At 43.0% G+C, this 26,806-nt stretch overlaps 1 protein-coding gene across 3 annotated transcripts in view; it reads right to left on the bottom strand.

The window, feature by feature from the left end:
• Window positions 1-26,595, bottom strand: part of CAPRIN1 (cell cycle associated protein 1) — a 77,938-nt gene extending 51,343 nt beyond the window's left edge. For 2 of the 3 annotated variants that reach the window (XM_039537817.1, XM_039537814.1), the window contains exons 1-3: window positions 26,442-26,595; window positions 25,920-26,125; window positions 3,935-3,997 (exon numbers count right to left, since the gene is read on the bottom strand). In XM_039537817.1, coding sequence (XP_039393751.1) covers window positions 3,935-3,997; window positions 25,920-26,123 — 267 coding nt within the window. In that variant the 5' untranslated portion in view covers window positions 26,124-26,125; window positions 26,442-26,595. Of the gene's footprint in view, window positions 1-3,934; window positions 3,998-25,919; window positions 26,126-26,253; window positions 26,412-26,441 lie in introns of those variants that run through there. The other variant, XM_039537816.1, reaches the window with a different exon arrangement.
• Between the last annotated feature and the right edge of the window lie 211 nt (window positions 26,596-26,806).

A 26,806-nucleotide genomic window follows, 5' to 3' on the forward strand; every position in this document is an offset into this window, starting at 1 on the left:
ACTGGGGAGCTGAAAAAGCAGGAAAGTTTGTTTTCCTCTTCCAAATTATGAATAAAAAAATCAAGTGGGAGAGGATGAGATCTACTAATTCTAAAAACCAGAAGGACATGGGGCCAGATTTTCAAAAGTTATTTGAGTACATAAGATGCAGACATGTGACTAGTGAGATTTAGATGCCCAACCTGCATTGCAGGGTGGATTAAAACAAAAAATTTAAAAATGATTTTTTTAAATTGATTTTATTTAAATAATACATTTTTCTTTTTAAAAGTAAACCTATTTAAAATGAAATCTGAATTAAGATATGTTGTTAAGGCCTGAACTTCTTATAATCTCTTAAAACATTTAAATAAAAAAAAACAAATAGGCTGAATACATAAGCCTCTATCAAAAACATTAAAGGCTGCTTGTCTATTTAATGAAAGAACCAGCAGAAAATCTTTTGGGGTCAAGCTTTATAAATTTGGCACAATAAGTGAGCCTAAGTAATTTGGAAGACTGTCACTTTCATGAAACATAGGCGAGCAGGAACTTCAGCTCCAGTCACTTTTAACATAGGCATATTTGAAATTTTTCCCAGGCTGACCTGAAAATCAAATTAATTCACTGACTACAGTCAATCCCTTTGTTTTATAAATCATTTAGTTGTAAAAAATGTGAAATGTTTTAATAAAGACAAGTTTTGTATCCAAAACATTTAAAGTTGTCTTGCTTAATAAATATACATTTTATGCACCATTTTGTGTTTAATTAAATTTCAGTTACCGTCCTAATGCAGCTTAACATGAATCATGAGCAAAGTTAACTTGTAAATAAGCAACATATCATTCACCATTTTCTAACATACTATACACACTACCCACCCCACTTACTAGGAATCTGAAAATATTAAACTAATCACTTAAATGTATATACACTCCTACCCAGATATAACGCGACCCAGTACAACATGAATTTGGATATAACATGTTAAAACAGTACTCTGGGGAGCGGGGCTGCACGCTCCGGTGGATCAAAGCAAGTTCGATACAACGTGGTTTCACCTATAACGTGGTAAGATTTTTTGGCTCCCAAGGACAGCGTTATATCGGGGTAGAGGTGTAGTTACAGTGTACCTTTCTAGGTAGCAAAAATGTATCAAATCTAGTGTAAAGGCTCTATTTAGCACCTTTCATTTGAAAATAACTGAAGTACAAATGGAAAAGGGAATTAAAATTGCTGTTACTTCAAGGCACTTGCTTATTTAAAAATCAATCGACCCTGCTGCACAGGCACTTTTGAAACCACATACACACCAACTCCTCCCCACTGGTGACCTATCTGCATCTTTAGGCATTGTGATCATGATGGTGGCAATATGTCCATTCACTAACAATATGTTAATACATCCTTTGCTGAAAAATCAGTTAATTCTAAAACACAAAATATGTTTTATAAACTTCTTAAATATCCTGTGCATTTAAGGTACTTTTATTTAACTAATGACAAATTTAAAATGCTGTTTGCGTATTTTTAATATAATTTCAATTTCCATCCAACTGCAACTTGACAAATCCCGAATAAAAATTTATCTGGCAAATAAGTGTCATTCACCATTTCTGAATAATGGATGAGCAGTATAATTGCTTAAGTAATTGTGGGCAGACATAATAAATCCTCTAGGTTAGCAAAAAGTGCAAAATGTAGTGCAAATGGTATATTTAAATGGCAAATTAACATGTTTTAATGTTTATACTAATCAGTGAGAAAGTTATTTTCTTAAGAAAAAGTTCAAAGTACAAATGCAAAACAAGATTAAAACAGATGGTTTAAACCAAGGTTTCCTGCTTGCTGATTTAAATCATGATTAAAATAATTATTATTTAAAGCAATAGATCCTGGTAGACAATTTCCTTCCTAAGCAATTTTAAACATTTGCTCACATCTTACATTTATATTCCTTCATCCCTTCCACCAAAACCAGGCCAGACTCTTGCAAAACTCTGAAGTTCTACACACAAGTTTGAGGAAGGGGACACTAGACAGCTGAAATCCCTGTTGGGGTAGAGTTAATGGTGGAGCATTTTTCATGAATTATGATTTTGCTAACAGAGATGTCTCTCTCAGGTGAAGGAATAGAGGATATGTATAATTTGTTGCCTTTAATTTTTCCACTCCCTTGCTTTAAGTTCTTTTAGGTGTATTACATAGAGCTAGCTTAACTGACACAAGGCAGTGTTTGTGTAATTAGGTTCTCAGGTGGTTTGTTTTAAAGATAAGTGATTTTGAAGATCACCACTCAAGTGACTCAGAAGCAAAAGTCCCACTGAAAACTAAATGTGGATATTCAGTGAAGTAATGGCACTATTCAGAGATAGGATCTTTACGAATGTACTCATTACAATATTAAATATCATGCTCTTCATGAAATTCTCTCATTTCCCCAAAAGCTCCACTCCTGATTATGAACAGCAACAGAGCTAGCTGAAAATTTCTGAACAAAAAGCATTACTATCTGAAAGTTTTTCCCCCAAAAGTGAAAATATTCGTAATTTTTTTTAACAGAGAAAATATTTTAAGTACCCCAGAAAATTTAGCCTGTAGAGTTTAGTCTTTGGTTGTCTTCACATTCAGTCATTGTCTTCTGTCAAGTAGCCAGTGTGGTCCAAAAGGTGGTTAAGCCTGTGGGGCCCAAGGGATCAAGTGGCCCAGTCAACTAGCTAGCCCATGTTTTCAAACTGCTCTACTTAACAGTTTCATGAACAGTATTTGTGACAAAGCAACAAGATATTTAGGCTTTATCTAGACTGTGCACCTTTTAGCGACACAGCTGTGCCGCTACACCCATGCCGCTAAAATGCTCACAGTGTAGCTGCTGCTTGTAAAATGCTTTTGGAGGGGGCTGAAGCACTGTTCAAACCAGCGATTTTCATCAGTAAAATTTCTGTCATGACAAGGGGGCGGGGGGGGAGGGGGGTTAAATAACCCTGAATGACAGAAGTTTTGCTGACAACATTCCAGTGTAGACAAAACTTTAGATGATAATCCTGTTTTAGGAGATTGTTCAGCTAGGTCAGCAGCTCTGGTTCAGATCTAGGTCTTCATCAAAGCAGCAGCAGCTGTTATGCTGAAGACCTAATCTTTAACAAAGTTGCCCTTCTTTTGTAAAAGATCTACCAATGTAACAAATCCTCTTCAAATTGCTAACTCCATGTATCAGGTTAGCCCTCAATTCCAGACCCAGAGAACATTAATGGGGCATATGAGAAAGATGGTGTGCTACTCCTCTCTTAAATCATACCAGGCAGCTTTCACATATTATGAAGAATGAGAACATCAAATGTAAATCATATTTTCCCTCAGCTAGCTATAGCACATAAGGATTCAGTTATGGTCAATGTTAATTTATTTCACCTTGTTAATTAACCAATTTATATTAGCCGAGAGAGGCCTAAATTATCACCTATGCACAAATTGTTCAGTTTGTATTTTTTAAGACAGAAGGGTCCAAAAAATTATGGGTCTCAAAATGTGAATTTGGGAGCCAAATTTTAACTGATAGATTTTCTTGAAACTCCCCCAAAAATTCAAGTTTGATTATGAGATTATGTGCTGAACTTTTGGTCATTACACTGTTTTCCTATAAAAGAGGCTGAACTCCTGCTTTAGGTGTGAAACAGAACATAACCTTAATTATGGCACCACAACAGATCAATTTCAATAGTACTGTTAAATATTTAACTCAGTTTTCACCACAGTATACTAACAATTGTGAACCTAAATAAACAAAAATACCAACACACAAAATATATCGTTGTAGCTTTTCAATCATTAGTATAGCTGAAGCCAGATCTACTCAGTTATTTTTAAATTTGAGTTCATATTAAAAAACTAATAAAAAAAATCAAGCACTGACAGCCCGCTAAAAGAGATTTGTGGAAGTTGCAATTTTTACCAATTGATCTTGATTAAGGCGCTCTCCCTTGTTCATTCGATCCTGGTAATCATCAAGTTTGCCCTAGGGGGGAAAAAAATGCTTTTATGTTTTGTGTACTACAAGTCATAAAGCGTTAAGCACAAGAGAAGTGAGAGTTATGTTACGGTTCCTCCCGTGTTGTCACAATACCTATTTTATATGAAATTACATTGTAACAGAAGGTGCAAACTGACATGACTTTGTATACAAATATCTGAACTCATTTTACATTTAAAAATATACTTTTACAAGGAGGAAATATTTTAATCTCATTTATTCTGTTACTATAATGCACATCTTAGTGACCTTTCTTGCAACCACCAGAAAGTTACTTTGCATCAGCATTGAAAGTGACCTGCAAAGAAAAAAAACTAGGTGTGTGTGCCCTGTTTAGTTTCATGGTCCATAAAGACAATTCGAAGCTTTTTTCATTTTTGTTTTTCACAGTAACTACTCAGGGTCTATCTGCTCTGGGAAACTCTAAAGAACAAGAACCAGAGAAATACATCACAAGTTCCAAGAAAGTGAAACCTGATTAACTGGGAAGAGGCAATTTTTATTTATGCTGTTTAAGCCTTTATTTTTGCTAACATTCATTTTCCTAATATTTGACAGAAAAACCTTTTAGGATTCAACACCTACCCCCCTGCAGTTATGGGCTGAGAAAACTGCCAATCCATATGTGACTCTATTAAGTCCTCAAGTAAATCAGGAAGGACCAGACCAGACTTAACATTCCTCATATTTAACGTAGGACACCTCTATACATCAAAACACAAGAAGAGCGCACATACATTTCTTTTGCTGGTGACTTAAGAGTTAAGCCAGATAGGCAAATATCTTCTAATTCCTTTGTGTTCATTTCCTGCTAACCCAAAGAGTGAAAAACCAAGCTCAGTCCTGAACTAAAATCTTATGCACTGCACTAAACTGACAGAGATGCAACTCCAAATGAAATGAGACTCCAAAACCAAGCTTGGTAAAGTCAAACCAATACTCTTCAAAAGCAAAATGTTTAATGTAGTTAATTAGGTAACTGCTAACTGTCACTTATCACTTAGTTTACAAAACAAAAATAGTTAAGTACTTCCTAAATCTGGGGTGGGCAAACTATAACCTGCGGGCAGAATCCAGCCCTCCAGCCGTTTTAATCCGGCCCTCGAGCTTCCACTGGGGAGCGGGGTCTGGGGCGTGCCCCGCTCCAGCACTCCAGCTCGGAAGCAGGGTTGGGGCTGTTCCACACAGCTCTTGGAAGCAGCGGCATGGCCCCCCTCCAGCGTTCCAGCTGGGGAAGAGGGTCAGGGGCCGCGCCACGTGGCTTCCAGAAGCAGCGGTATGGACCCCTTTCTGGTTCCCATGTGTAGGGGCAGCCAGGGGGCTCCGCTCTGCACATTGCCCCCCCCCCCCCAAGCACCACCCATGCAGCTCCCATTGGCCAGGAACCACACCCAAAGGGAGCTGCAGGGGCAATGCCTGCAGACGGGGCAGCATGCAGAGCCGCCTGGCCGCACAGGAGCCACAGAAGGGACATGCTGCTGCTTCTGGGAGCTGCTTGAGGTAAGCACTGCCCAGAGCCTGCACCTAAGCCTCTCCCCATACCCCAACCCCCTGCCCTAATCCCCTCTCCCCACCCTGCGAACCCCTCAGTCCCAGCCTAGAGCACCATCCTGCACCTCAAACCCATCATCCCCAGTCCCACCCCAGAGCCTGCACCCCCAGCTGGAGTATGCACTCCTTCCTGCACCCCAACCCTCTGCCCCAGCCCTGATCCCCCTCTCAGCCTCCGAACCCCTCGGTCCCAGCCCAGAGCAACCTCCTACAGCCCGAATTCCTCATCCCCAGCACCATCCCAGAGCCCAGACCCCCAACCAGAGCCCTCACGCCCTCCCCCACACCCCACTCCACCACCGCAGCCTGGAGCTCACTCCTGCACCCTGAACTCATTTCTGCCCCCCCGAAGCCCACACCCCTAATCAGAGCCCTTCCCCCCACACACAAACCCCAGCCCCAACTTTGTGAGCATACAATTTCTATTCCCAGATGTGGCCCTCAGGCCCAAGAGTTTGCCCACCCCTGTCCTAAATGATACACTGGCAACGTAATAAACACACTTATCAAACAAATAAATGCCTATTTTGTCAAAAAGAAAACTGCCATAACTCTGACCCATGTTATTTCTGTGATCTTGATTTTAATATTTAAGTATTCTCTTTTCATGTTTAAAGTTCAATGTATTTATAACAGTTTTGCAACAAAGTGTTCTGCCATTTCTTGCAAATAATGTTTATACACTGATTTATGTAATGACTATATGGTATGATTTGAGACTGATCAACATGCTTCAATGCACACATACAACTCATTCATTTTTCAGTGGTTGTATGTTGTATTTATATTGGTGAAATCGATTTACTTTGGGTCAGAATTAAGGTTTGCGTGTACAGTTAACCTGTACAATGGGAGATGTTAAAGCGAAATTGTTTAACACTTATCTTACGATAGAGTATGAGGTTAGTCAGAAACCAAAAGAATGTATGCTGCTGGGTACACAGAAGTTTGGACTCTCGGCTGAAGCTCTACCTAGACTGCCCCTATGCAACTTGGGAGGTTTTGAATTTGAAGGGTCATCAGTTGGCTCCTGAGGAGAGAGGGAACAGGATGACTGAGGGGATTGGAGAGTCAGACTGCAATCAGGACAGGAAGTACTACCAGGCTCTTAAAATATTAGGTTTTCCTTCTGCAAGTAAGCAGCAGAAGGACCACTGAAAGCTGCTGTTATGTTTATTCTGGTTAAATAAAAGTTCAGTGGTGTTTTTTTTTTTTTCCAAAAAATTTTCAGAAGTCAGAGTCAGTCAATCAGAGTTTTGAAGAGACCTGCAGGGTCCCTGAAACAGAGTTATGACAAGCAGCCAGGATCGCCTGATAGTTATAGGCAAGTGTCCTGAGAGGAAACTTAGAGGGGCTAAAAGGGTTGTACTAGTAACTCAAAGATCCCAGAGTTTAACAAGGTGTGTGCCAGACCATGATAGTTGTAATGAAACATTTCTTAATGTTTAAGAATTAGTCCAGACTGCACAGTGCATCTTGGGAGAGTGTGCCACAGTGCCCTGAAGTGCAGCTTTGACATCCCTCCCCAGCCTGGTAACCTCTGCGGCTCCAGGCCCAGCCCTCAGAGATTAAAGTGGTCACAGCACCCCCTTGACCACAGTCAGTTGCCCACTCATAAGGCTGTCCCTGCTCCCCCAAAAAGTGATGACCCCCTCAACCCCAAACCATGCAACCCTCACTTCTTTGCTGCTGTTGGTGGCAGTGCTGCTTTTAGAGCTGGGCACCTGGCCAGTAGCCCTGCTCTCCAGCTGCCCGGCTCTGAAGGCAATGCTGCCACCAGAAGCAGCATATAAGAAAGGGTGGCAATATCGCGACCCCTCTATAACAGCCTTGCAAACCCCTCAACCCCTTTTTGGGCCAGGACCCCCAGGGTTACACCACCATGAAATTTCAGATTTAAATATCTGAAACTGTGAAATTTAAAAAATTTTAAAAATCCTATGACTGTGAAATTGACCAAAATGGACCATGAATTTGGTAGGGCCCAATCTATAACCCTCTGACCACTACATACAACTCTAAATATGCTGACTAGCTCTGCAGACACACTTCAGAGAAACTGAGGAACCACTTACTTCACCTCACATACTCCAGAAGGGACCACCTCAAAAGTGAAAAATCACATGTGCTCACTCACTGGAGGGAAAACAAAATAAAACAGGAAATCATGCAAAAAAAAAAAAAAAAAGCACAATCCATTTATCAAGACTGAGTTGGAACTGAATTATCCGTACTTGCTTGAGCTGGATTATCTGTACCCATTCACACACTTTCATCACTGTGCACAGTGCTAAGCTAGCTATGTACAGATATTCACCCATTCACACTTCCTTATACACCAACATCCCTCAGAATGACAGCATAGATGCCTGCTTCAAATTTTACAAGACAATGGACAACCCTCAGATATACACCCCAAATACATTGCCAAACTCATGCATTTCATCTTCACATAACCATTTTACATTCAACAAGAAACACTTTGTCCAAACCATGGGAAAAGCCATGGGTACTAGGATGGCACTGCAATATGCCAACCTCTTCATGGTCCACCTTTGAAAAGAACTTCTGGATCAATGCACCACAAAGCATCAAAGACATTTTTATCCTCTGGACAGACAGCTTAAACTACCTCACAGATTTCCACCACAAATTCAACAACCCTCACCGGTCCATTAAAGTCTCTCAGGAACATTCCCACATAACACCAACTTCCTGGACATCACAAACAGCTGTAACAATGGAACCCTACAGACAACTATATACAAGAAATTCACGGATCACCACAACTACCTTCATAAATCCTGTAACCACCCCAAACACACCAAGAAAGCTGTTATCTTCAGCCAGGCACTCAGATACCACAGAATATGCTCTGAGAAGTCAGTCCAGGATATATATCATAACACACTTAAAACTTCCTTCACCAAACAAGGACACTCCACCAGAGAAGTAGATTGCATCATGGAACAGGCCACCAAAATACCCCAAAAGAACCTATTTCAATACAAGGGGAAAAAAAACCCACTAACCACCTAAAACCCCACTCTGAAACACATACAGGGCATCAAACTACAACTCATACTTTATAGGGGCCCCATCCTGAAAAAGAATCTTTCCTGAACCCACTCTTCTGGCCTTCCAAACAACCCCCAAACTTCTCCATGCTCATCAGAAGCAAGTTCCCCACAGACCAGGACACAACAACCCAAAGCAGCACTAAACCCTGCCATAACAGATGCAAATCTGCAGACATATCTCCACTGCTATAATGATCAAACATACCTTTCAAGATCAATGGATCCTACACATTCCATATCACATGGGGTATACCTCATCCAGTACACTAAATGCACCAACAATTATTCACCCAGCGAGCTTGTCCAGTCAATGACAACTCCTCCTGACACTACTGAGAGCAGGACTGGGCTTCCCTGCCACAAAAACCCTCTGCATAAATACAACTTATTTTCTTTAGAGACAACCAAGTGCATGAGTTTAAAGAAGATTACATGGAAAGTCTGAAGTGGTAGAAATTAATAATAGAGCTAGAAGACAAACAATGGTCAACAAGAGTTAGTATTTCAAACTGCAGTAATTTTTAGTGGCCTCTATCAGAGGGGTAGCCGTGCTAGTCTGGATCTGTAAAAAGCAACCAAGAGTCCTGTGGCACCTAATAGACGAACAGATGTATTGGAGCATAAGCTTTCGTGGGTGAATGCATCTGACGAAGTGGGTGTTCACCCACGAAAGCTCATGCTCCAATACATCTGTTCGTCTATAAGGTGTCACAGGACTCTTCGTTGCTTTTTAGTGGCCTGTAACTCAAGTCAAATGATAACTTCTCTTCAAACTTCAAAAATTCCCCTTCTGCCTTTAGAATTAATTTAGCAATTCTTAGAACAAGGTAGTCATCCCAAGACAATTACAGAGACCTAAAACAATAACCAGCTTTCATTATAAAGCCGTTTGTAATTATGGATTCAACACTTTAATCTACACTAAAATCTTTACCAATTGCTATAAAGCAGGGGTGGCCAACTTGTGCCTGAGAAGGAGCCAGAATTTGCCAAATGTACATTGCCAAAGAGCCACCGTATTATGTCAGCAGTCCCCCATCAGCTCCCCTGCCCCACCAATCCACGCCTCTCCTCCCTCCCTGTGCCTTACACAGGATGCAGGAGGCTCTGGAGGGTGAGGAGAAGAGCAAGGGCATGGTAGGCTCAGGGAGGGGGGCGGGAAGGGACAGGGCCTTGGGGGAAGGAGTGAAGTGGGGGCAGGGCCTGTGGCAGAGGCAGGGGTTGAACAGTGAGCATTGGAAAGTTGGCACCTGTAGCTCCAGCCCCGGAGTCTGGGTCTATGCAAGTAGCTGCATACTAACCTCTGAAGAGCTGCATGCAGCTCCAGAGCCACAGGTTGGCCACCCCTGCTATAAAGCTTTGAAGACTAAGACAATGTATAGATATTAAAAGGAGTGCTTGTCCACGCAATTCAGATTAATGTTTGTGAAATACAACATACTGGGAAAGATATTGCCTTGAACAACCAAAATTCAAGTCAAAACTTTGTTTAAAAAAAAAACAAAAAAACACAAAACCAAAGACTATCCTGATAGTCATAATACCAAAAAGACTACCACAAAAATCATAACACTCAAATTTTCTTTTGGGGGATAATCACTGCAAAGAATATTCTAGTTACAGGTTGTAACCTATTTATTTTAAAGAACAGGGCTTTTTAATTTTAGTCACCGGTCAGTTCTTAAAATTGAGGTCACATATCTTGGGAATATAAGATTTAAACTAGTTTTGTGTAGTATTAGTCACTTGAATTTAAGGTTGGAGAAGAACTACAAGAATCAAAATATATTACTGAAAAATTAGTCCCCAAAGGACAAAAACTTCCAGTGAATGTTTCCCCCTTTTATATTTTGTCACTAACCCTACTACTTAGCGCTACATCTGTGGGTAATCCACGATGAAACTTTTGACACCAAAGGACTTCTCTGTCTTCACTCAGGGCTTGGCTACACTTGAGAGTTACAGCGCTGGTCGTACAGCTGTGTAGGGAAAACGCTGGTGTGTGGCCACACTCACAGCTACCAGCGCTGCAGTGTGGCCACATTTGCAGCATTTGCAGCGCTGTTGGGAGTGATGCATTATGGGCAGCTATCCCAGCGTTCAAGTGGCAGCAACATACTTTTCAAAAGAGGGGGGTGGGGTGGAGTGTGACAGGGACCGGGGGAGAGAGAGAGTGGATTTTTGGAGCCGACACTGTGTATCAGCTCCCTGCCTTGCAAAAATCAGAAAATTTTCCCGACCCCTTACTCTTAACTGCAAACAGCCTGCAGACCAGATAAGCAGCTGCTCCAACGGACTCCCTTTCTCCCCACTGCCCCCGCTGTTTCTATCCTCAAGCAAACACTCAACCCACTACCTTGCTGTGAATGAGGCAGGCAGGGGGATCTCTCATTTGATTGCTGTGATCAATCTGTAACTGACTGTGAACAAACAGGAGCTGTGTTTGTTTTTTAGATAAGCAGCTCCCGGAGCCCTGAGTTCACAACAAAACAAAGGGCTTGGCTACACTTACAGTTTGCAGCGCTGGTAGTTTGCAGCGCTGGTCATCCAGCTGTGTAGGAGCAGCACTGGTGTGTGGCCACACTCACAGCTACCAGCACTGGTGTGTGGCCACATTTGCAGCATTTCCAGCGCTGTTGGGAGTGATGCATTATGGGCAGCTATCCCAGCATTCAAGTGGCCACAACGTGCTTTTCAAAAGAGGGGGGTGGAGTGGGGTCTAGTGTGACAGGGAGCGGGGGGAAAGAGAGAGGGGATTTTTGGAGCCAACACTGTGTGTTTAGCTTCCTGACTTGAAAAATCAGAACATTTTTCTGACCCCTTAGTCTTAACTCTTAATTGCAAACAGCCTGCACGACTCCCCGCTGTTTCCCTGCCTGCCTCTCATTTGATTGTTTACAGCCAGGTACAGATGATCACAGCAAACAGGAGCTATGTTTGTTTTTTAGATAGCAGCAGCGGCAACGGAGGAGCTCCACAGAGCTGTTCACAACAGGGAGGAGGATCTCATTTGATTGTTCACAGATTGATCACAGCAAACAGGAGCTGATAAGCAGCTCCGGTAGAAACGGAGCTCCGGAGGTTCACAACAAAACAAAGACAGGCTGCATAACAAAACAAAGGGAGTAATTTTAGTTAAAAGCATTCTGGGATATCTCCTTATTCCCCGGAGGCCAATAAAAGCGCTGGTGTGTGTCCACACTTGATGAGCAGTGCTGGATCACCAGCGCTGCAATCGCTACACCCCAACCTGGCCAGGTGTACAGCCAGCGCTGCAGCCAGGGAGTTGCAGCGCTGGTTGTGCCCTGCAGGTGTGGACGGGGTGTAATTGCAGCGCTGGAAAGCCTCTACCAGCGCTGCAACTTGCAAGTGTAGCCAAGCCCAAAGAGAGGCAGCATAACAAAACAAAGAGAGTAATTTAGTTAAAAGCATTCTGGGATAACTCCTAATACCCTGGAGGCCAATAACAGCGCCGGTGTGTGGCCACACCTGACGAGCAGCGCTGCATCACCAGCGCTGCACTCGTTATACCCCAAGCAGACCAGGTGTACAGCCAGCGCTGCAGCCAGGGAGTTGCAGCGCTGGATGTGCCTTGCAGGTGTGGACAGTTACTAAGTTGCAGCGCTGGAAAGCCTCCACCAGTGCTGCAACTCTCAAGTGTAGCCAAGCCCTTAGAGACAGTAAAGCCAACACCGGGATACTGGTTTTAAATCAGCAACTTTAGCAACGCAAGGACCCCCATTTTGATTTAAAAATTTTCACAGACCCAACCCCACACCCACAATACCCCATCCCCACCCCACCTCTTACCCACCACTGCCCCCCTCTTTCCAAGCGCCTCCCCCGCTCCTCCACTCCCCAGCACCTCTTTGCACACCTCTGAACAGCTGTTCCCCAGCATGCAGGAAGCACTCAAAGGGAGGGGGAGGAGTTGATCAGTGGGGCTGGCGGACCTCCCTGGGTCCGCAGACCCCAGTCTGAAAAATGCTGTTTTATATAGAAGCATTGTAAAAGGTAATATAGGTTAAATCTTAAAATTTTCCTGGCTCCATATTTAATACCATCTGAGGCTATTATAACTGGAAGAATTTTCAAAGTTTAATTTATTTTTCAGTGATTTGCACAATTTTACTATATTTGTCCATGGAAGGGGAATGTTTGTCTAAAAGAACCGTTTCCATTAGAATTCTAAAAATTGACACACATTTGATTTTGTAATAACAACTAAAAAAAAAGCTTGTTTTTAACTAGATGTACATTTTGGACTAAATGTGACCTAATAGTTGCTTTAAAGTTATTAAATACTGGAAAAAGGCCTGTTGGATCCAACCTCGTAACAGCAAACTTGGTCTTAAAATTCTATTGCTTACATATAAGATTTAGTACAAGTCTACCTAGACCTAAAAGTTAATGTATTCATATCTCTGGAATTTTCATTATTTCTATATGACTGAGCATATTTCATGTTCCTATGAAAAGCTGTTTGGAGATCTGGATTCAACCACTACTTCGTGTCCTGTCAGTTTTAAATTTCAGAGTCAACTAAAGCCATCAAAAGGAATCACTAATAGTAACCAAAACAGGAAGGCACAAAAGGAGGGGAGGGGCAGAAAAACAAATACATAGCATGGTTGTGTTCTAGGTTTAAACGTTTCTTTAACCATCATTTGTTGACGGTGACAAAGTTCTGATTGAAAGATAAAACAGATAGTGAAAGCTTCTGAAACAATTCACTTTCAGAAACTGAGCACAGAAGAGTTCAGCCCAAAGGATTTATTCTGGAAAGCTGTGGGCTTGTGAAAGTAAGGATAACATGCAAACTACCATGCAAGATAAATTATAGACAGTGGCCTCAGACAGATAGTTACAGCCACTCGTACTCCAACTCCATCACTGGAGCTATTTAAGAGTAGGTTTGATAAATGTCTATCAGGGATGGTCTAGACAGTATTTGGACCTGCCATGAGGGCAAGGGACTGGACTCTATGACCTCTCGAGGTCCCTTCCAGTCCTAGAATCTATTAATCTAAGTCACCTCCTGCCAAAACAGCCCATTTTACTCAAAACTCTACAATTAAAAAAGGTAGACAAAGTAGTTAATTTTTTTTAATGGAAAGGTGAAAAAGATGTTCAACATTAGCCCTGACACAGAAAATTAATTCTCCAACTAAGGATTTCCTGAACTCCCAATAATATAATGCTGCTTGGCCAAAAGTTTGATTTGGGTGATAGCTAGCAACCATAGCATTGTGGTCAAATTAAACCACAAAAATGGGACACAGTAGGTGAGGTAGTTACCAACAGATAGATCAGAAGATACTTTGATGAGCACTAAACTATACCTAAAAGACCATTAGTCAGGTAGGAGTAAAACACCTTTGCTTCTTGCTCTAACACCCTACCACCATTTAAGAGGTAAGCAACAGTGTTCAGCACTAGCTCAAGCTTCAGGAGGGGGGAGGGATAGCTCATTGGTTTGAGCATTGGCCTGCTAAACCCAGGGTTGAGAGTTCAATCCTTGACGGGGCCACTTAGGGATCTGGGACAAAAATCAGTACTTGGTCCTGCTAGTGAAGGCAAGGAGCTGGACTCAATGACCTTTCAAGGTCCCTTCCAGTTCTAGGAGACAGGTATATCTCCAATTATTATTATTATTTTTTTTTAGGATGCAGTCGTCTTAAATAGAGCATTGAGCACATTACAGTTAGCCTAGTCCAGGGGTGGCCAACCAGTGGCTCCAGAGCCACATGCAGCTCTTCAGAAGTTAATTTGCAGCTCCTTGTTTAGGCTCTGACTCTGGGGCTGGAGCTACAAGTGTCAACTTTCTAATGTGTTGGGGGGGGGGGGGGGTGTTCACTGCTCAACACCTGGCGCTGCCACAGGCCCTGCCCCCACTTAACCTCTTCCCACCCCCTCCCCTGAGCCTGCCATGCCCTAGCTTCTCCCTCTCCCCTCCAGAGCCTCCTGCATGCCATGAAACAGCTGATCGGGAGGTGCGGGGAGGGACTGGGAGGAGCGGATCAAGGGGGCTGCCAGTGGCCGGGAGGCACTGGGAGCAGGGGGAACTGATGGGGAGCTGCTGACATACTACTGTGGCTCTTTAGCAATGTACACTGGTAAATTCTGGCTCCTTCTCAGCCTCAGGTTGGCCACTCCTGGCCCAGTCAGTCACACAATGCACAATGTTTGACCACCAAAAAAGAAAAGTCTGCCATGAACCACCATTTAATTTGGTAACCTGGCTTTCTTTCAAAAAGTTTTAACTTTTGGAAACAAATGTTTTTATACAGGCTTCTCCATCACCACAAACTGTAAGAAAAGTCATTCCTGTTTAATGCTACTTTCTCACAAAGCTTCCAGATATTTAGTATGCCAAAGTGAAGCTAAAGGAAGGCAGCCTTGCCCTCTGCAATGCAGTGAAGTGCCACTCTAACCAAATGCATATTACCACAAACGGGATTCTAAATGCAGACTAAGTGTTACTTTTTCGTTTTAGACACAGTCCAGAAGGTCACCTACTGCATTAGGCTAAGATACTACTAGATAAGATAAAGAGAAAGGTTTACAAAATATCATCTTGATTTACTCTGTTAACTAATATCAGCAAGAAGTGAATATTTATCATCATTTAAATTAGGGCTGTCGATTAATCACAGTTAACTCACATGATTAACTCAAAAAAAGTGAATTGCGATTATACTTCTTGTTCAGCCAACTGCTAAGACAAACAAGTTTGTTTACATTTACAGGAAATAATGCTGCCCTCTTCTTATTTACAATGTCACCAGAAAGTGAGACCAGGCATTTGCAGGACACTTTTGTAGCCAGCATTGCAAGGTATGTGTGTCAGATATGCTAAACATTCATATGCCCATTCATGCTTCGGCCACCATTCAGAGGGCATGCTTTCATGCCGATGACGCTCGCTTAAAAAAGTGTGTTAATTAAATTTGTAACATGTCCTTGGGGGAGAATAGTACGTCTCCTGCTCTGTTTTACCCACATTCTGCCATATTTCATGTTGTGCTGTGTCATCATCCGAAACAGCTATATGTTGTTCAATTTAAGAACACTTTTACTGCAGATTTCACAAAACACAAAGAAGGTACCAATGTGAGATTTCTAAAGATAGCTACAGCACTCGACCCAATGTTTAAGAATTTGAAATGCCTTCCAAAATCTGAGAGGGATGAGGTATGGAGCATGCTTTCAGAAGTTTTAGAAGAGCAACATTCCGATGCGGAAACTACAGAACCCAAACCACCAAAAAAGAAAATCAACCTTCTGCTGGTGGCATCTGACTCAGATAATGAAAATGAACATGCTTCAGTCTGCACTGCTTTGGATTTTTATCGAGCAGAACCTGTCACCAGCATGGATGCTTGTCCTCTGGAATGGTGGTTGAAGCATGAAGGGACATATGAATCTTTAGCGCACCTGGCATGTAAATATCTCCTGATGCTGGCTACAACAGTGCCATACAAATGCATGTTCTCACTTTCAGGTAACATTGTAAACAAGAAGCGGGCAGCATTATCTCCTGCAAATGTAAACAAATTCCTTTGTCTGAGCTATTGGCAGAATAAGAAGTAGGACTGAGTGGACTTGCAGGTTCTAAAATTTTACATTGCATTCAAAAATAAAACCGTTTTTTGTACATAATTCTACAGCTTTAACTTTCATGATAAAGAGATTGCACTATGCTACTTGTATTAGGTGAACTGAAAAATACTATTTCTTCTGGTTTTTTACAGTGCAAATATTCGTAATCAAAAATATAAATTAAGCGTTGTACACACTGTATTCTGTAAAAATAATGAGGGGTCCTTGTGGCAACTTAGAGACTAACAAATTTATTTGGGCATAAGCTTTCATGGGCTATAACCCACTTCATCAGATGCATAGAGTGAAAAATACTGTAGGCAGGTACAAATATAGAGCACATGAAAAGATGGGAGTTGCCTTACCAAGTGGGGGGTCAGTGCTAATAAGGCCAACTCAATCAGGGTGGCTGTGTCCCATTCCCAACAGTTGACAAGAAGGGGTGAATATTAACAGAGGGAAAATTACTTTTTGTAGTGCTAATGAGGCCAATTCAATCAGGGTAGATGTATTCTGTGTTGTAACTGAAATCATATTTTAAAATGTGGAAAGCACTCAAAAATATTTAAATAAATAGTATTCTATTATTGTTTAACAGTGTGATTAATCGCATGATCAATCGTGATTAACTTTTTAATTGCTTGACAGCCCTAATTTAAATATAAAATCTCATTTTATCTGAATTGGTTTTTAAGAACATTATTTGTTCATTCCATTAACTGGAAATATCTAACAGAAGTATTGGCGCATAAGCTTTCGTGGGTGAATACCCACTTCATCAGACTAACACGGCCACCCCTCTGATACTGAAAATATCTAATATCTTAGGTGAATAAAATCACTCTTGAATATGCAAGGCAATACATGTATATGTCTTAACTTAAGAATACCAGTGATTTACCTATTAATGCCTATTAATCTTACTGGGAATTAGTCAGTAAATTATTTGTGCATTGGTGACAAAATATATCTAGATATTTTGTAAATCTCCCTAGTGGATGAATTTCCTATTGCTAGCAAATTTCAGTGCAGAAATACTAATACAATGCATAGTCTACAGTATTTTTATACCAATCTGGACATCCCTAGTCTTCTATCCATACGATCAAGCCAACATGACCTGCACTTTTGTTTTACCATTCTACTTGACTTCTCCAGCAATACTTACTTCATGCTTTAGGGCAGTGGTTCTCAACCAGGAATATGCGTACCCATTGGGGGTCTTCCAGGGGGTACATCAGCTCATCTAAATATTTGACTAGTTTTACAACAGGCTACATAAAAAGCATTAGTGTAAGTAGAATACTTATATTCCAATTGATTTATTTTATAATTGTATGGTAAAAATGAGAAAGCAAGCAATTTTTCAGTAATAGTGTGCTGTGACACTTTTGTATTTTTATGTTTGATTTTGTAAGCAAGTAGTTTTTAAGTCACGTGAAACTTGGGGGTACACAAGACAAATCAGACTCTTGAAAAAGGTACAGCAGTCTGGAAAGATTGAAAGCCACTGCTTTAGGGCATGTCTATACTACAAAGTTAAGCTGACATACAGCCACCACGGTAATTACTTCAATTGGTAACGTCCACGCTATGCTCCTTCTGTCAGCAGTGTGTGTCTTCACCAGAAGGGCTTGCATGGATTTAACTAACAGTGTGGGATATTGTGGGGGCACTGACCGGTCAGTCCCAGGGGCCAACAGGCAATGTAAACAACTCAGGCCTGGTCTACACTAGGAGTTTATGTCGAATTTAGCAGCGTTAATTCGACTTAACCATGCACCCGTCCACACCAGGAAGCTAATTAGTTCGACCTAGAGGGCTCTTTAGTTCGAATTCTGTACGCCTCCCCGATGAGGGGAGTAGCGCTAATTTCGACATGGCTATGTCGAATTAGGCTGTGTGTGGACGGAAATCGACCTTAGTAGCGCCGGGAGCTATCCCACAGTGCACCACTCTGACACTCTGGACAGCAGTCCGAGCTTGGATGTTCTGACCAGCCACACAGGAAAAGCCCAGGGAAAATTTGACACGCTCCGGCGCCTTGTGGATGTTCTGCAGGACCGCAGGCAGGAGGACAGAGCCCCCCTGCACTGTATCTGAAATCACCCTCCCCCGCCACAAAGTCCCAACCCCCCCTCACCCAAAGTAACAAGAAGGAGGGGCAACAGGGGCCGTGAAAACTGTCACTGCACCCCTGCAGAGTGCACAAATACAAGAAGGCTCTCATTCCCTAAATGTTGAGAAGTCCTTCCCTTCCTGGCTCACCGAAGCCCCAATCCCAGTTTCATCCCCTAACTGTGTAGTTGATTATTAAAAGTAGTTTGCTGTTAATTACTATTTCCGTCAAGTTTTTCTACAGAAGACTGTCTGTGAAGGGGGGGGGGGGGAGAGGGGGTTGTTAATTGCATAAGACAGTCACCTTTACCAGGGTACAGACACGGGGGCAGGATCAACAGCAGGTCACACACACAGTGCAGTCAGTAGGCACCCTGGTCGGTCTGGGAGGTGTTTTCCATGTTCTGTGTGGGTGGGGGTACGTGACTTTGTGGCATGGGAGGGCGGTTACAGAACTTATGCAGCAGTCCTTGTCCCGGACCATAGAGCCACGCAGCAGGGGAATCTGTAACCGTCCTCCCCCGCCACAAGGTCACATAGCCCCCGCACACAGAGTCCCAAAAAGGAGGAATGGCAGGCTCCATTGAAACAACCAGTCCGGCACTGCAGACCGCTCTAGGAGCAGGAGCCTATCATTCCTCAAGTGTAGAAGCGGTGTTAACATCACTGCACACCCTACCCACCACAGTCTGTGTCCCTGTTTCAACCCTTTAACGCGAATTCATTAATAAAGAAAACGTTGTTAATTAACAATGTTCCATTAACTTTATTTTTAAACGTGTGTTGGAAAGGGGGGAAAACGTGGTGAACGGGGTATGTAACTACAGAATGTCAACAGTAACTGAAGCAGGGGCAGGTTCAGCTTCTCTGTAAAGAAACTGAACAGTCACAGGTTACCCTGCTCCCTGAGGAACCTAGCTTTCAAAGCCTCCCGGATGCACAGCGCTTCCCTCTGGGCTCTTCTAATTGCACGGCTGTCTGGCTGAGCGTAATCAGCAGCCAGGCGATTTGCCTCAACCTCCCATCCCGCCATAAAGGTCTCCCCCTTGCTCTCACAGAGATTGTGGAGCACACAGCAAGCTGCAACAACAATGGGGATATTGGTTTCGCTGAGATCCGAGCGAGTCAGTAAGCTCCTCCATCTCCCCTTGAGACGTCCGAAAGCACGTTGAATGATGACAGTTACCCAAGACCACCCTCGACACATTTTTCCCCCCAGCATGCATTGTGGGGAAATCCCAGAATTCAAATGGGCAGCGGGGACTGCAGGAACTGTGGGATAGCTTCCCACAGTGCACCGCTTCCAATGTCAACGATTGCCCCGTTAGTGTGGACTCACAAAGTCGAATTAGTGTCCTTAGTGTGGACACACAAATTCAACTTTGTAAGGTCGATCCCACAAATTCGAATTAAGTTAAATCGAACTAATCTGGTAGTGTAGACATACCCTCAGTGTCTACACAGACACTGAATCAACTTACGCGCTACCCCTTTCACGGAGATGGAGTTATTAAGTCGGTGTAGTGGGCAACTTACATTGGCAGGAGGGGCATTTTAGTGCCGATGCTTACAGACTGAAGTCGACATAAGGCAGCCTTAGTGAGTTTTACTGATCTGAGCTACCTTTTGTTCATTATGAAAGTACAATCTTAATTGGTTTTCCACAGTCCTTTAAATACACACATTAAGTCTAGCTAAAGGACTCTTTCAGTTATCAGTAGCTTAATCCAGAGTCAAAACATAAATATGATATTTTAAGAAGCATCTAAAGGGGGAAGCAGTCCAGACAGCTGGATGCTCTAAAATGTTGTGGCAAACACATGCTTCCATCAAAGGAAAAAGTCAGCAAAATTACTTACATTAGTAACTGAGCTATTTTGCCCAACTCATAGAAAAGGAGTCTATTTTCTCTTCAGTGAGCATGTATAACTAGTTAATAGACGTTGTATCAAGCATTGAGAGAAATAACTTCTATACTCTTAAAAATCTAATTGTTATAAATGAAACAATGAGATGAAACAAGGAACTAGTGCCTCTAAATATAAAACTATTTATTTATTTACAGGTATGAGAGCTTAATTTTGAGGGTTGGAGCTGGGACTTAATATGTATCCAAAAATTAGTATATCCATGCTGCCACTCGGAGGTTCCAACACAAACGAATTCAGCTGTGGTTTCACATATAGTCTGCCTCCACTCACAATTTCACTACAGAAACCTCCAGTCACATTTATTACAACTAATTTTGAGTTTCATTTTAGATGACATTTCTTTGAGTCTGTTTCCTTAAAAAACAAATGCAGGGACTGGGCCCACCACTCTGAACATGTGTTGTGCAGAGCAATAACAGTGCTGACTAATACTGTCCTAAGACAGGCCATGCTGGATATCGAGTAACAAAAGAAAGTAACTTGGAAAAAAAAGAGAGTCTCAGGACTGATTTAGTGCTATTACACAAGGAAACAAGATGACAGCCCTCCTGACAGAGCATGCAACTGCTTCACCAAAGGTATATGGAGATCAGTGTATCAGTGAGAAGAGACTTTGATCACCAGAGGGGCCTTAAACCTAGCAACAATGGTTGCTTCCATAAAACCTCTTCAGAAGAAGCTTATCACAATGCTCTAGTATAGACTGATTGTTAGTTAGATATTTCATGTGGCAAGTTTAGCACATCTATCAAGAAATGGAAGCAGAGACACAAATACTATCTAAAAAGTTAGGCCAATCTGAAATACCCGCTTGATGTATTCCAATGGAAATTTCTACGTTACTGAGGATGGTAGAACCATTTGTGAAATATATATTGGCAAACGTCACTAAGATATTTAGACTCTCATCTACAGTTTGGCTACAGGACAAAGTTGGAGTAATTTAACTTAAATCTGTTTTAAAATTAGTGCTAACCCCAGGATGGCCACCTATTTTAGTTTAAACCATTTCCCAACTGATTTCAACCAAGGCAAAATTAAGGTTGGTTTAAATCAAAAGGAGTGTCCATGTAGCTCTTTGCACTGGATTAACCAAATTCATTTTAAACCCACAATTGTTGTTAAATTGGTACAGCTTTCTCATGCAGACAAGACCTAAACTATTCCTATTTATCAGTTTATAGAATATGGTTTTAATACAGCAGCTTTCATATTTTTAAGCATTCTAAAGCTTCATAAGAATGGCACAGTTAGCATAGCACATGAAGTTTGGTTATGTGTGGTATTAAAGGTGAACTGAAAGACAGGAAGTAATTGGGGCATGTGTTTCTCTCCCGTCCGCACGTTGTAAAATGGAGACAAAATTTGCTTTCACCCCACCCTTAATCCCCCGCAAAAAGCTTCTGTATTAAAACACAAGAACAGAAATTGAGATTTAGGTCTAGCTTGCTTTTCCTGGGAGACTGAGTAATTACAGAACTAGTAGGATTTTAACATCACACATCATGCAAGTGAAGACGAGAGGTTTAAGTGATTTTTATTCAGACTGTTAAAAACTTTTTTAAACACCTATTTAATTCAACTCATAAGCAGATGGAAGAAAAGACTTTAGACAACAGAACATCCCTTGAATTAAGACCTAAGGAAGCTCTTAACACATAAGAGACCTTCAAAAAGTCCAAAACCAAGATTCTGCATTCCTGATCTTTCTTAAAGGTAAAAACACACCCTCAGGCTTTCTTTATACATCTAAAAGGACAGTAATCCAGTTTCTTCTATCCCCCTTTAAACTTAGGCTCTTTGAAACTTTTCTTAACATTTTAGTTCTGAAGCAAACTGAAAACAAGACGACTGAAATATAACTAACTAAATTTCCCCTGTCTGTGTGTTCCATTCTATGCATCCGAAGAAGTGAGCTGCAGCTCACGAAAGCTTATGCTAAAATAAATTTGTTAGTCTTTAAGGTGCCACAAGTACTCCTGTTCTTTTTGTAATTACTATAGTTTCTAGCTTGAATTATTTTCAACATATTTTGAATACTGTATTGTAATTGCAAAATTATTACTACTTGAGTTTAGCAATAGCAAGTTACTCTTACAGAGCCAGCTAATGAAAGTGAGAAACTAAGAAGACTTCTGAGTCAAGATGTAGCATTTCTGATTTCTACAGCAAAAGTGCATTTATTAGACCACAAGCCACACTTACCATTTAAGATTTAAATATCTAAAATTGCACAGGCTTAATTGCACAGGTCATCAAATCAATTGTAGTTTTACTTTGTTCTTAGCTAATAAACATTCAAAACTTAACTCCATTGTCCTTCTAGATGAACACCTGCAAACTCCTTTAGTGAAAGCATTTAATCTTTCACATTTAACGTTTTTCGTCCACTTGTCTCTAGACTCTGTATAATTTCTGATCTTATCCTTTATACGCAAAACATCTTCAGAAATTTAGAAGATCATACAACTACATTTTTTTAAATACTGCATTTAAGAATCAGCATGTGATCACAAATACATAATCACATATAAATATTGCATATCTAGCCTCTGTCATTTCCTTACTTCTGATTATTTAGCCATGCAATCTTCAAAACTTCAGAAAATATTAAAACCTTTGATTTTTTTTTTTAAAAGACGAAAAAAAATCCATAGTTTAACAATTTGGCTTGACACATCCAAGAACCATTTATCCTATGCACATTATGAGGTCTGCAGCAAGACTTCAGAATTGTGCAGGAGCTCTTGTCCCCTTCACACACTTTCATCACCGTGCACAGTGCTAAGCTAGCTATGCACATACAACCTGACCTTAACTGCACACTTTGTGCGCAACAAGAAAAAAGCAAAATATAGTGCTAATACACAATAATTTCTCAAGTCAAAAGCAATTCACACCACAATCACTCAAAGGTTCTTCTCCTCTATGAGGGAAGTTTCCATGCCAAGTTTCAAAAAGTAATAAGCAGTTACAATGAAATGCTCATGACACCTTAATTAAAGCAGTCACTACTGCTCTCCGTATATTATAACAGGTATAGGGAACTAACAGAGACTGAGGAATTCACAAGCTAAACCATCCCAAATTGCATGCATTTGTATCAGAATTCTGAGGTCTTCTACTTATAACTTTCTAGTTTAAGATACTCTCCATACAACTTTACCAGAAAGTCCATTAAAACAGTGGTTCTCAACCAGGGATACGTGTACGCTGGGGGTACGCAGTGGTCTGCCAGGGGGGTACATCAACTCATCTAGGTAATTGCCTAGTTTTACAACAGGCTACATAAGCACTAGCAAAGTCAGTACAAACTAAAACTTCATACAATGACTTGTTTATACTGCTCTACATACTATACACTGAAAAGTACAATATTTATATTCCAGTTGATTTATTTTATAATTATGTGGTAAAAATGAGAAAGTAAACAATTTTTCAGTTATACCGTGATACTTTTGTATTTTTACGTCTGATTTTGTACGCAAGTAGATTTTAAGCGAAGTGAAACTTGGGGGTATGAGAGACAAAACAGACTCCTGAAAGGGGTACAGTAGTTTGGAAAGGTTGAGAATGACTGCATTAAAAGATTAACACAGTTGTTAACATGTAAGTTTCTTTAAAACAAACTGCTGCATATAGACAGCAACAGGTAAAAGTAACCAGCAAAGGCAAAAATGCTGTACTTGTGCAGTTTTTGCTTGTTTTAGGGTAGAAGGTCTGAAGAGCTCTTCTCCCCACCTCTCTGCTCCCCACTCTCCTAATTTTTAACTGAAAATTCAAGTTGTGTCCACCCCGGAAAACTAGCAGGTTTATGATATTGTTTCACTTCCTTACTTTGTCTGAAGTTTTTTATTCAGACCATTTACAATCTACTTAATTCACTTAAAACACCTGGGGGAAGTTTTAAGGATTGATTGAAAATCTCCAAACCTTCAGTTAAAGACTAAGACTTTGTCTAAACATAAGCTTGCACTGTTTAACTGTTTAATAACACAGCTTTGCTTATACAAATATAAGTCTGTCTACAGGCAAAGTATGAGAGAACTCCCCTGCCACATTTTAAAGTAATACAAAAAGCCTTCCCCCGCTCTCTTTAAAAGACAAGACTTAACATTCCTGCTATTTCTAACAGGAAAAAAAAAAAAGCAGTGTACTCAGGCATACAGGTGTAAAGCAGGTAGAATTTTTGGCCCCTTTGCAAGTCACCTTTACAGCCTTAATATAGTGAATTAATCCCAAACTAGACTACTCATAGTTCAAGTTTTGTTTTTAAATAAAAGTGAAACAGAAAATTTCATAATTGAATTCATGTTTTTTTAAACATTAAAAACAAAGGCAGAATTAAGAGATTAACCTTACTGCAGGTCAGAATTTTTTGGTAGCATCCCAAGTTTTAACCTGTAAATATACTGATTTCTCAAGTGTATCACCAAAATGCCAGAGCTTTTGGGGGGGGGGGGGGCCGGAATAACCATTCAAACTTGTATTTGCTACTGTGTCCTATTACATTTATCTATTAAGCTTTGGAAAACAGGGCCACTTGCGTGGCACGTTCCATCTGACACACAGCATCAAGTACACAACTGGTACCATAGAAATGATAAGTAACCACAACACCATCACTCTCCTTAGGCAACCCAGACCCTCTGAGATTAACTGATGTTCCCACAACAGTATAATATCCTAGATGCCTTCGAGTCTTGATTGCGAGACCCATAGAGAGGGAGCCTCCAGGGGCTGGGAATCTCTGGTAGGATTGCCGGCTGGCCCCGGCTTTGTGCTGCCAATGCCTGCTCACACAATGCAGCTGCCTCGGAGAGGCTGAGACTGCCTCTCACCGCCGCCATGTTAGCTTCAGCCTCCATGTGCACAGTCCGTGAGCCCCCCAGACTGCAGATCCTATCGCCCCGCACCCACCCAGCTCTCTGTCCCGGGGGGAAAGGGCCGCTACTCCATGGGGCGGTTACAAGCCCAATTCATCACCCCCAAAGGCTGAGCACGCGAAGCCCTCAGCCCACAGGAACAAAGGGGTGGGGGGAAGGGGGGCTGTGGTTCACCGCACCGGTGTCTCACCGGGAGCAGGGACACCGAACGCGACTGAGAGGACGGGAAAGGGGGCAGTAGCGGCCCCTCCTGCCTGGGTCCGAGCTCAAAGAGCCCCATGAGGGGGACGCGCATCACCCCGCATGGCTTTGCGGACAAAGGGCTGCGCGCTGGGCCGAACGGGACAGGAATTCCCCGGGCGAGGCGGCCGCTCTTCTGGAACCTTCCGGCGGGAGCCTCCGCCGGGCCCACACCGGGAACGCCCCGAGCAGTCCCGCGGCAACTCCCCGGGGACCAGGCCGGCCGGGGCAGGAGCACCGATACCCGGGACCTCGCTCCCCGCGCAGCGGGGCACGGGCCGGCCAATCCCCGCCGTGGCTGATGGGAAAGGTGATTCCGCAGCCCCGGCGTGAGCCAGAACAACAGGCCGCCGGGAGCGGAAACTCCCGGGCGGGGAAGGGAACCTGGAGACCGAGAGGGAAAGTGCGGCCGATGAGTCCGGGGAGGGCTGGAGCAGAGGAAGCCGGAACACGGGAGGGGGAGGCAGGGCCCAGACGGGGGTGCGGGGAGCTACGGTACCTTCTTCTTCTCCAGGTTGCGCAGCTTCTTGTCGATCACTCCCAGGATCTGCTTCATGGCCTCGGTCTGCACCGAGCTGGTGGTGCCGCCCGCAGCCGCTACTGCCTGGGGGGGAGCCGCTGCCGGGGCGGCCTCGCTACCCGCCGGCACTGGCCCCACTTTGCCGCTGCTACTCGCCATGGTGCTGTTGGTAGCCGAGGGCATCTCTACAGGCGAGAAAAGAGAGCGCGTTAAGGGGGGTGGCTGGACGGGCCGCCGGAGGGGACACGCGGGAGGGGGCGCGCGCACCCACACCCTTCCTCACCCACCCCCGGGACGCGCGTCGGAGCCGCACCTGCAGGCGCGCGCCCCACGATCTCGCCACCAAATCGATTCGGCTCTGTCCGCCTGCGACGAACGCGCTCGGGCGTCACGTGACCAGCAGCCTCCTGGCGCCGCTCGCCCCCTAGCCCCGTTCAACGGTCGCTTACGGAAACCCTCCCGACCCGTGTGTCTGGAACCCGTCGTCACCCCCCCCCTCACCGTGTGTGTTAGTGTCCCAAGGGGAGGGGGCTCAGTGCGCTGCGCTCTCGCTATAGTGAACGGCCGCCTCAGCCCACTCCGGCCCCGCCGCCTGCGCCGCTCCTGCTACCTCTGCACCGAGCTACTAAAGGAAGAGACCAGAGCGCGCGCGCCTGAGACAGGCAGGGCCGGGTTGCGAGCGAGCGAGGGGTCCTCGGCGGCAGGGTGTGTCTTCGTAGAACGCCTGAGCCACTGGCCGCTCTGCGGGCCATAGCGGGACGGGCTCAGGGGTGCGGCGCGTCCCCATCGTGCATCCCAACAATGCCCCTTCCAAGTGCCAAAGCCTTCCCGGGCCGGGTCGTTCAGGCGCGCGCTGGCCACTTAAA

Source organism: Mauremys reevesii, linkage group 4 (assembly GCF_016161935.1).
Source record: "Mauremys reevesii isolate NIE-2019 linkage group 4, ASM1616193v1, whole genome shotgun sequence".
NCBI classification, from domain to species: Eukaryota; Metazoa; Chordata; order Testudines; family Geoemydidae; genus Mauremys; species Mauremys reevesii.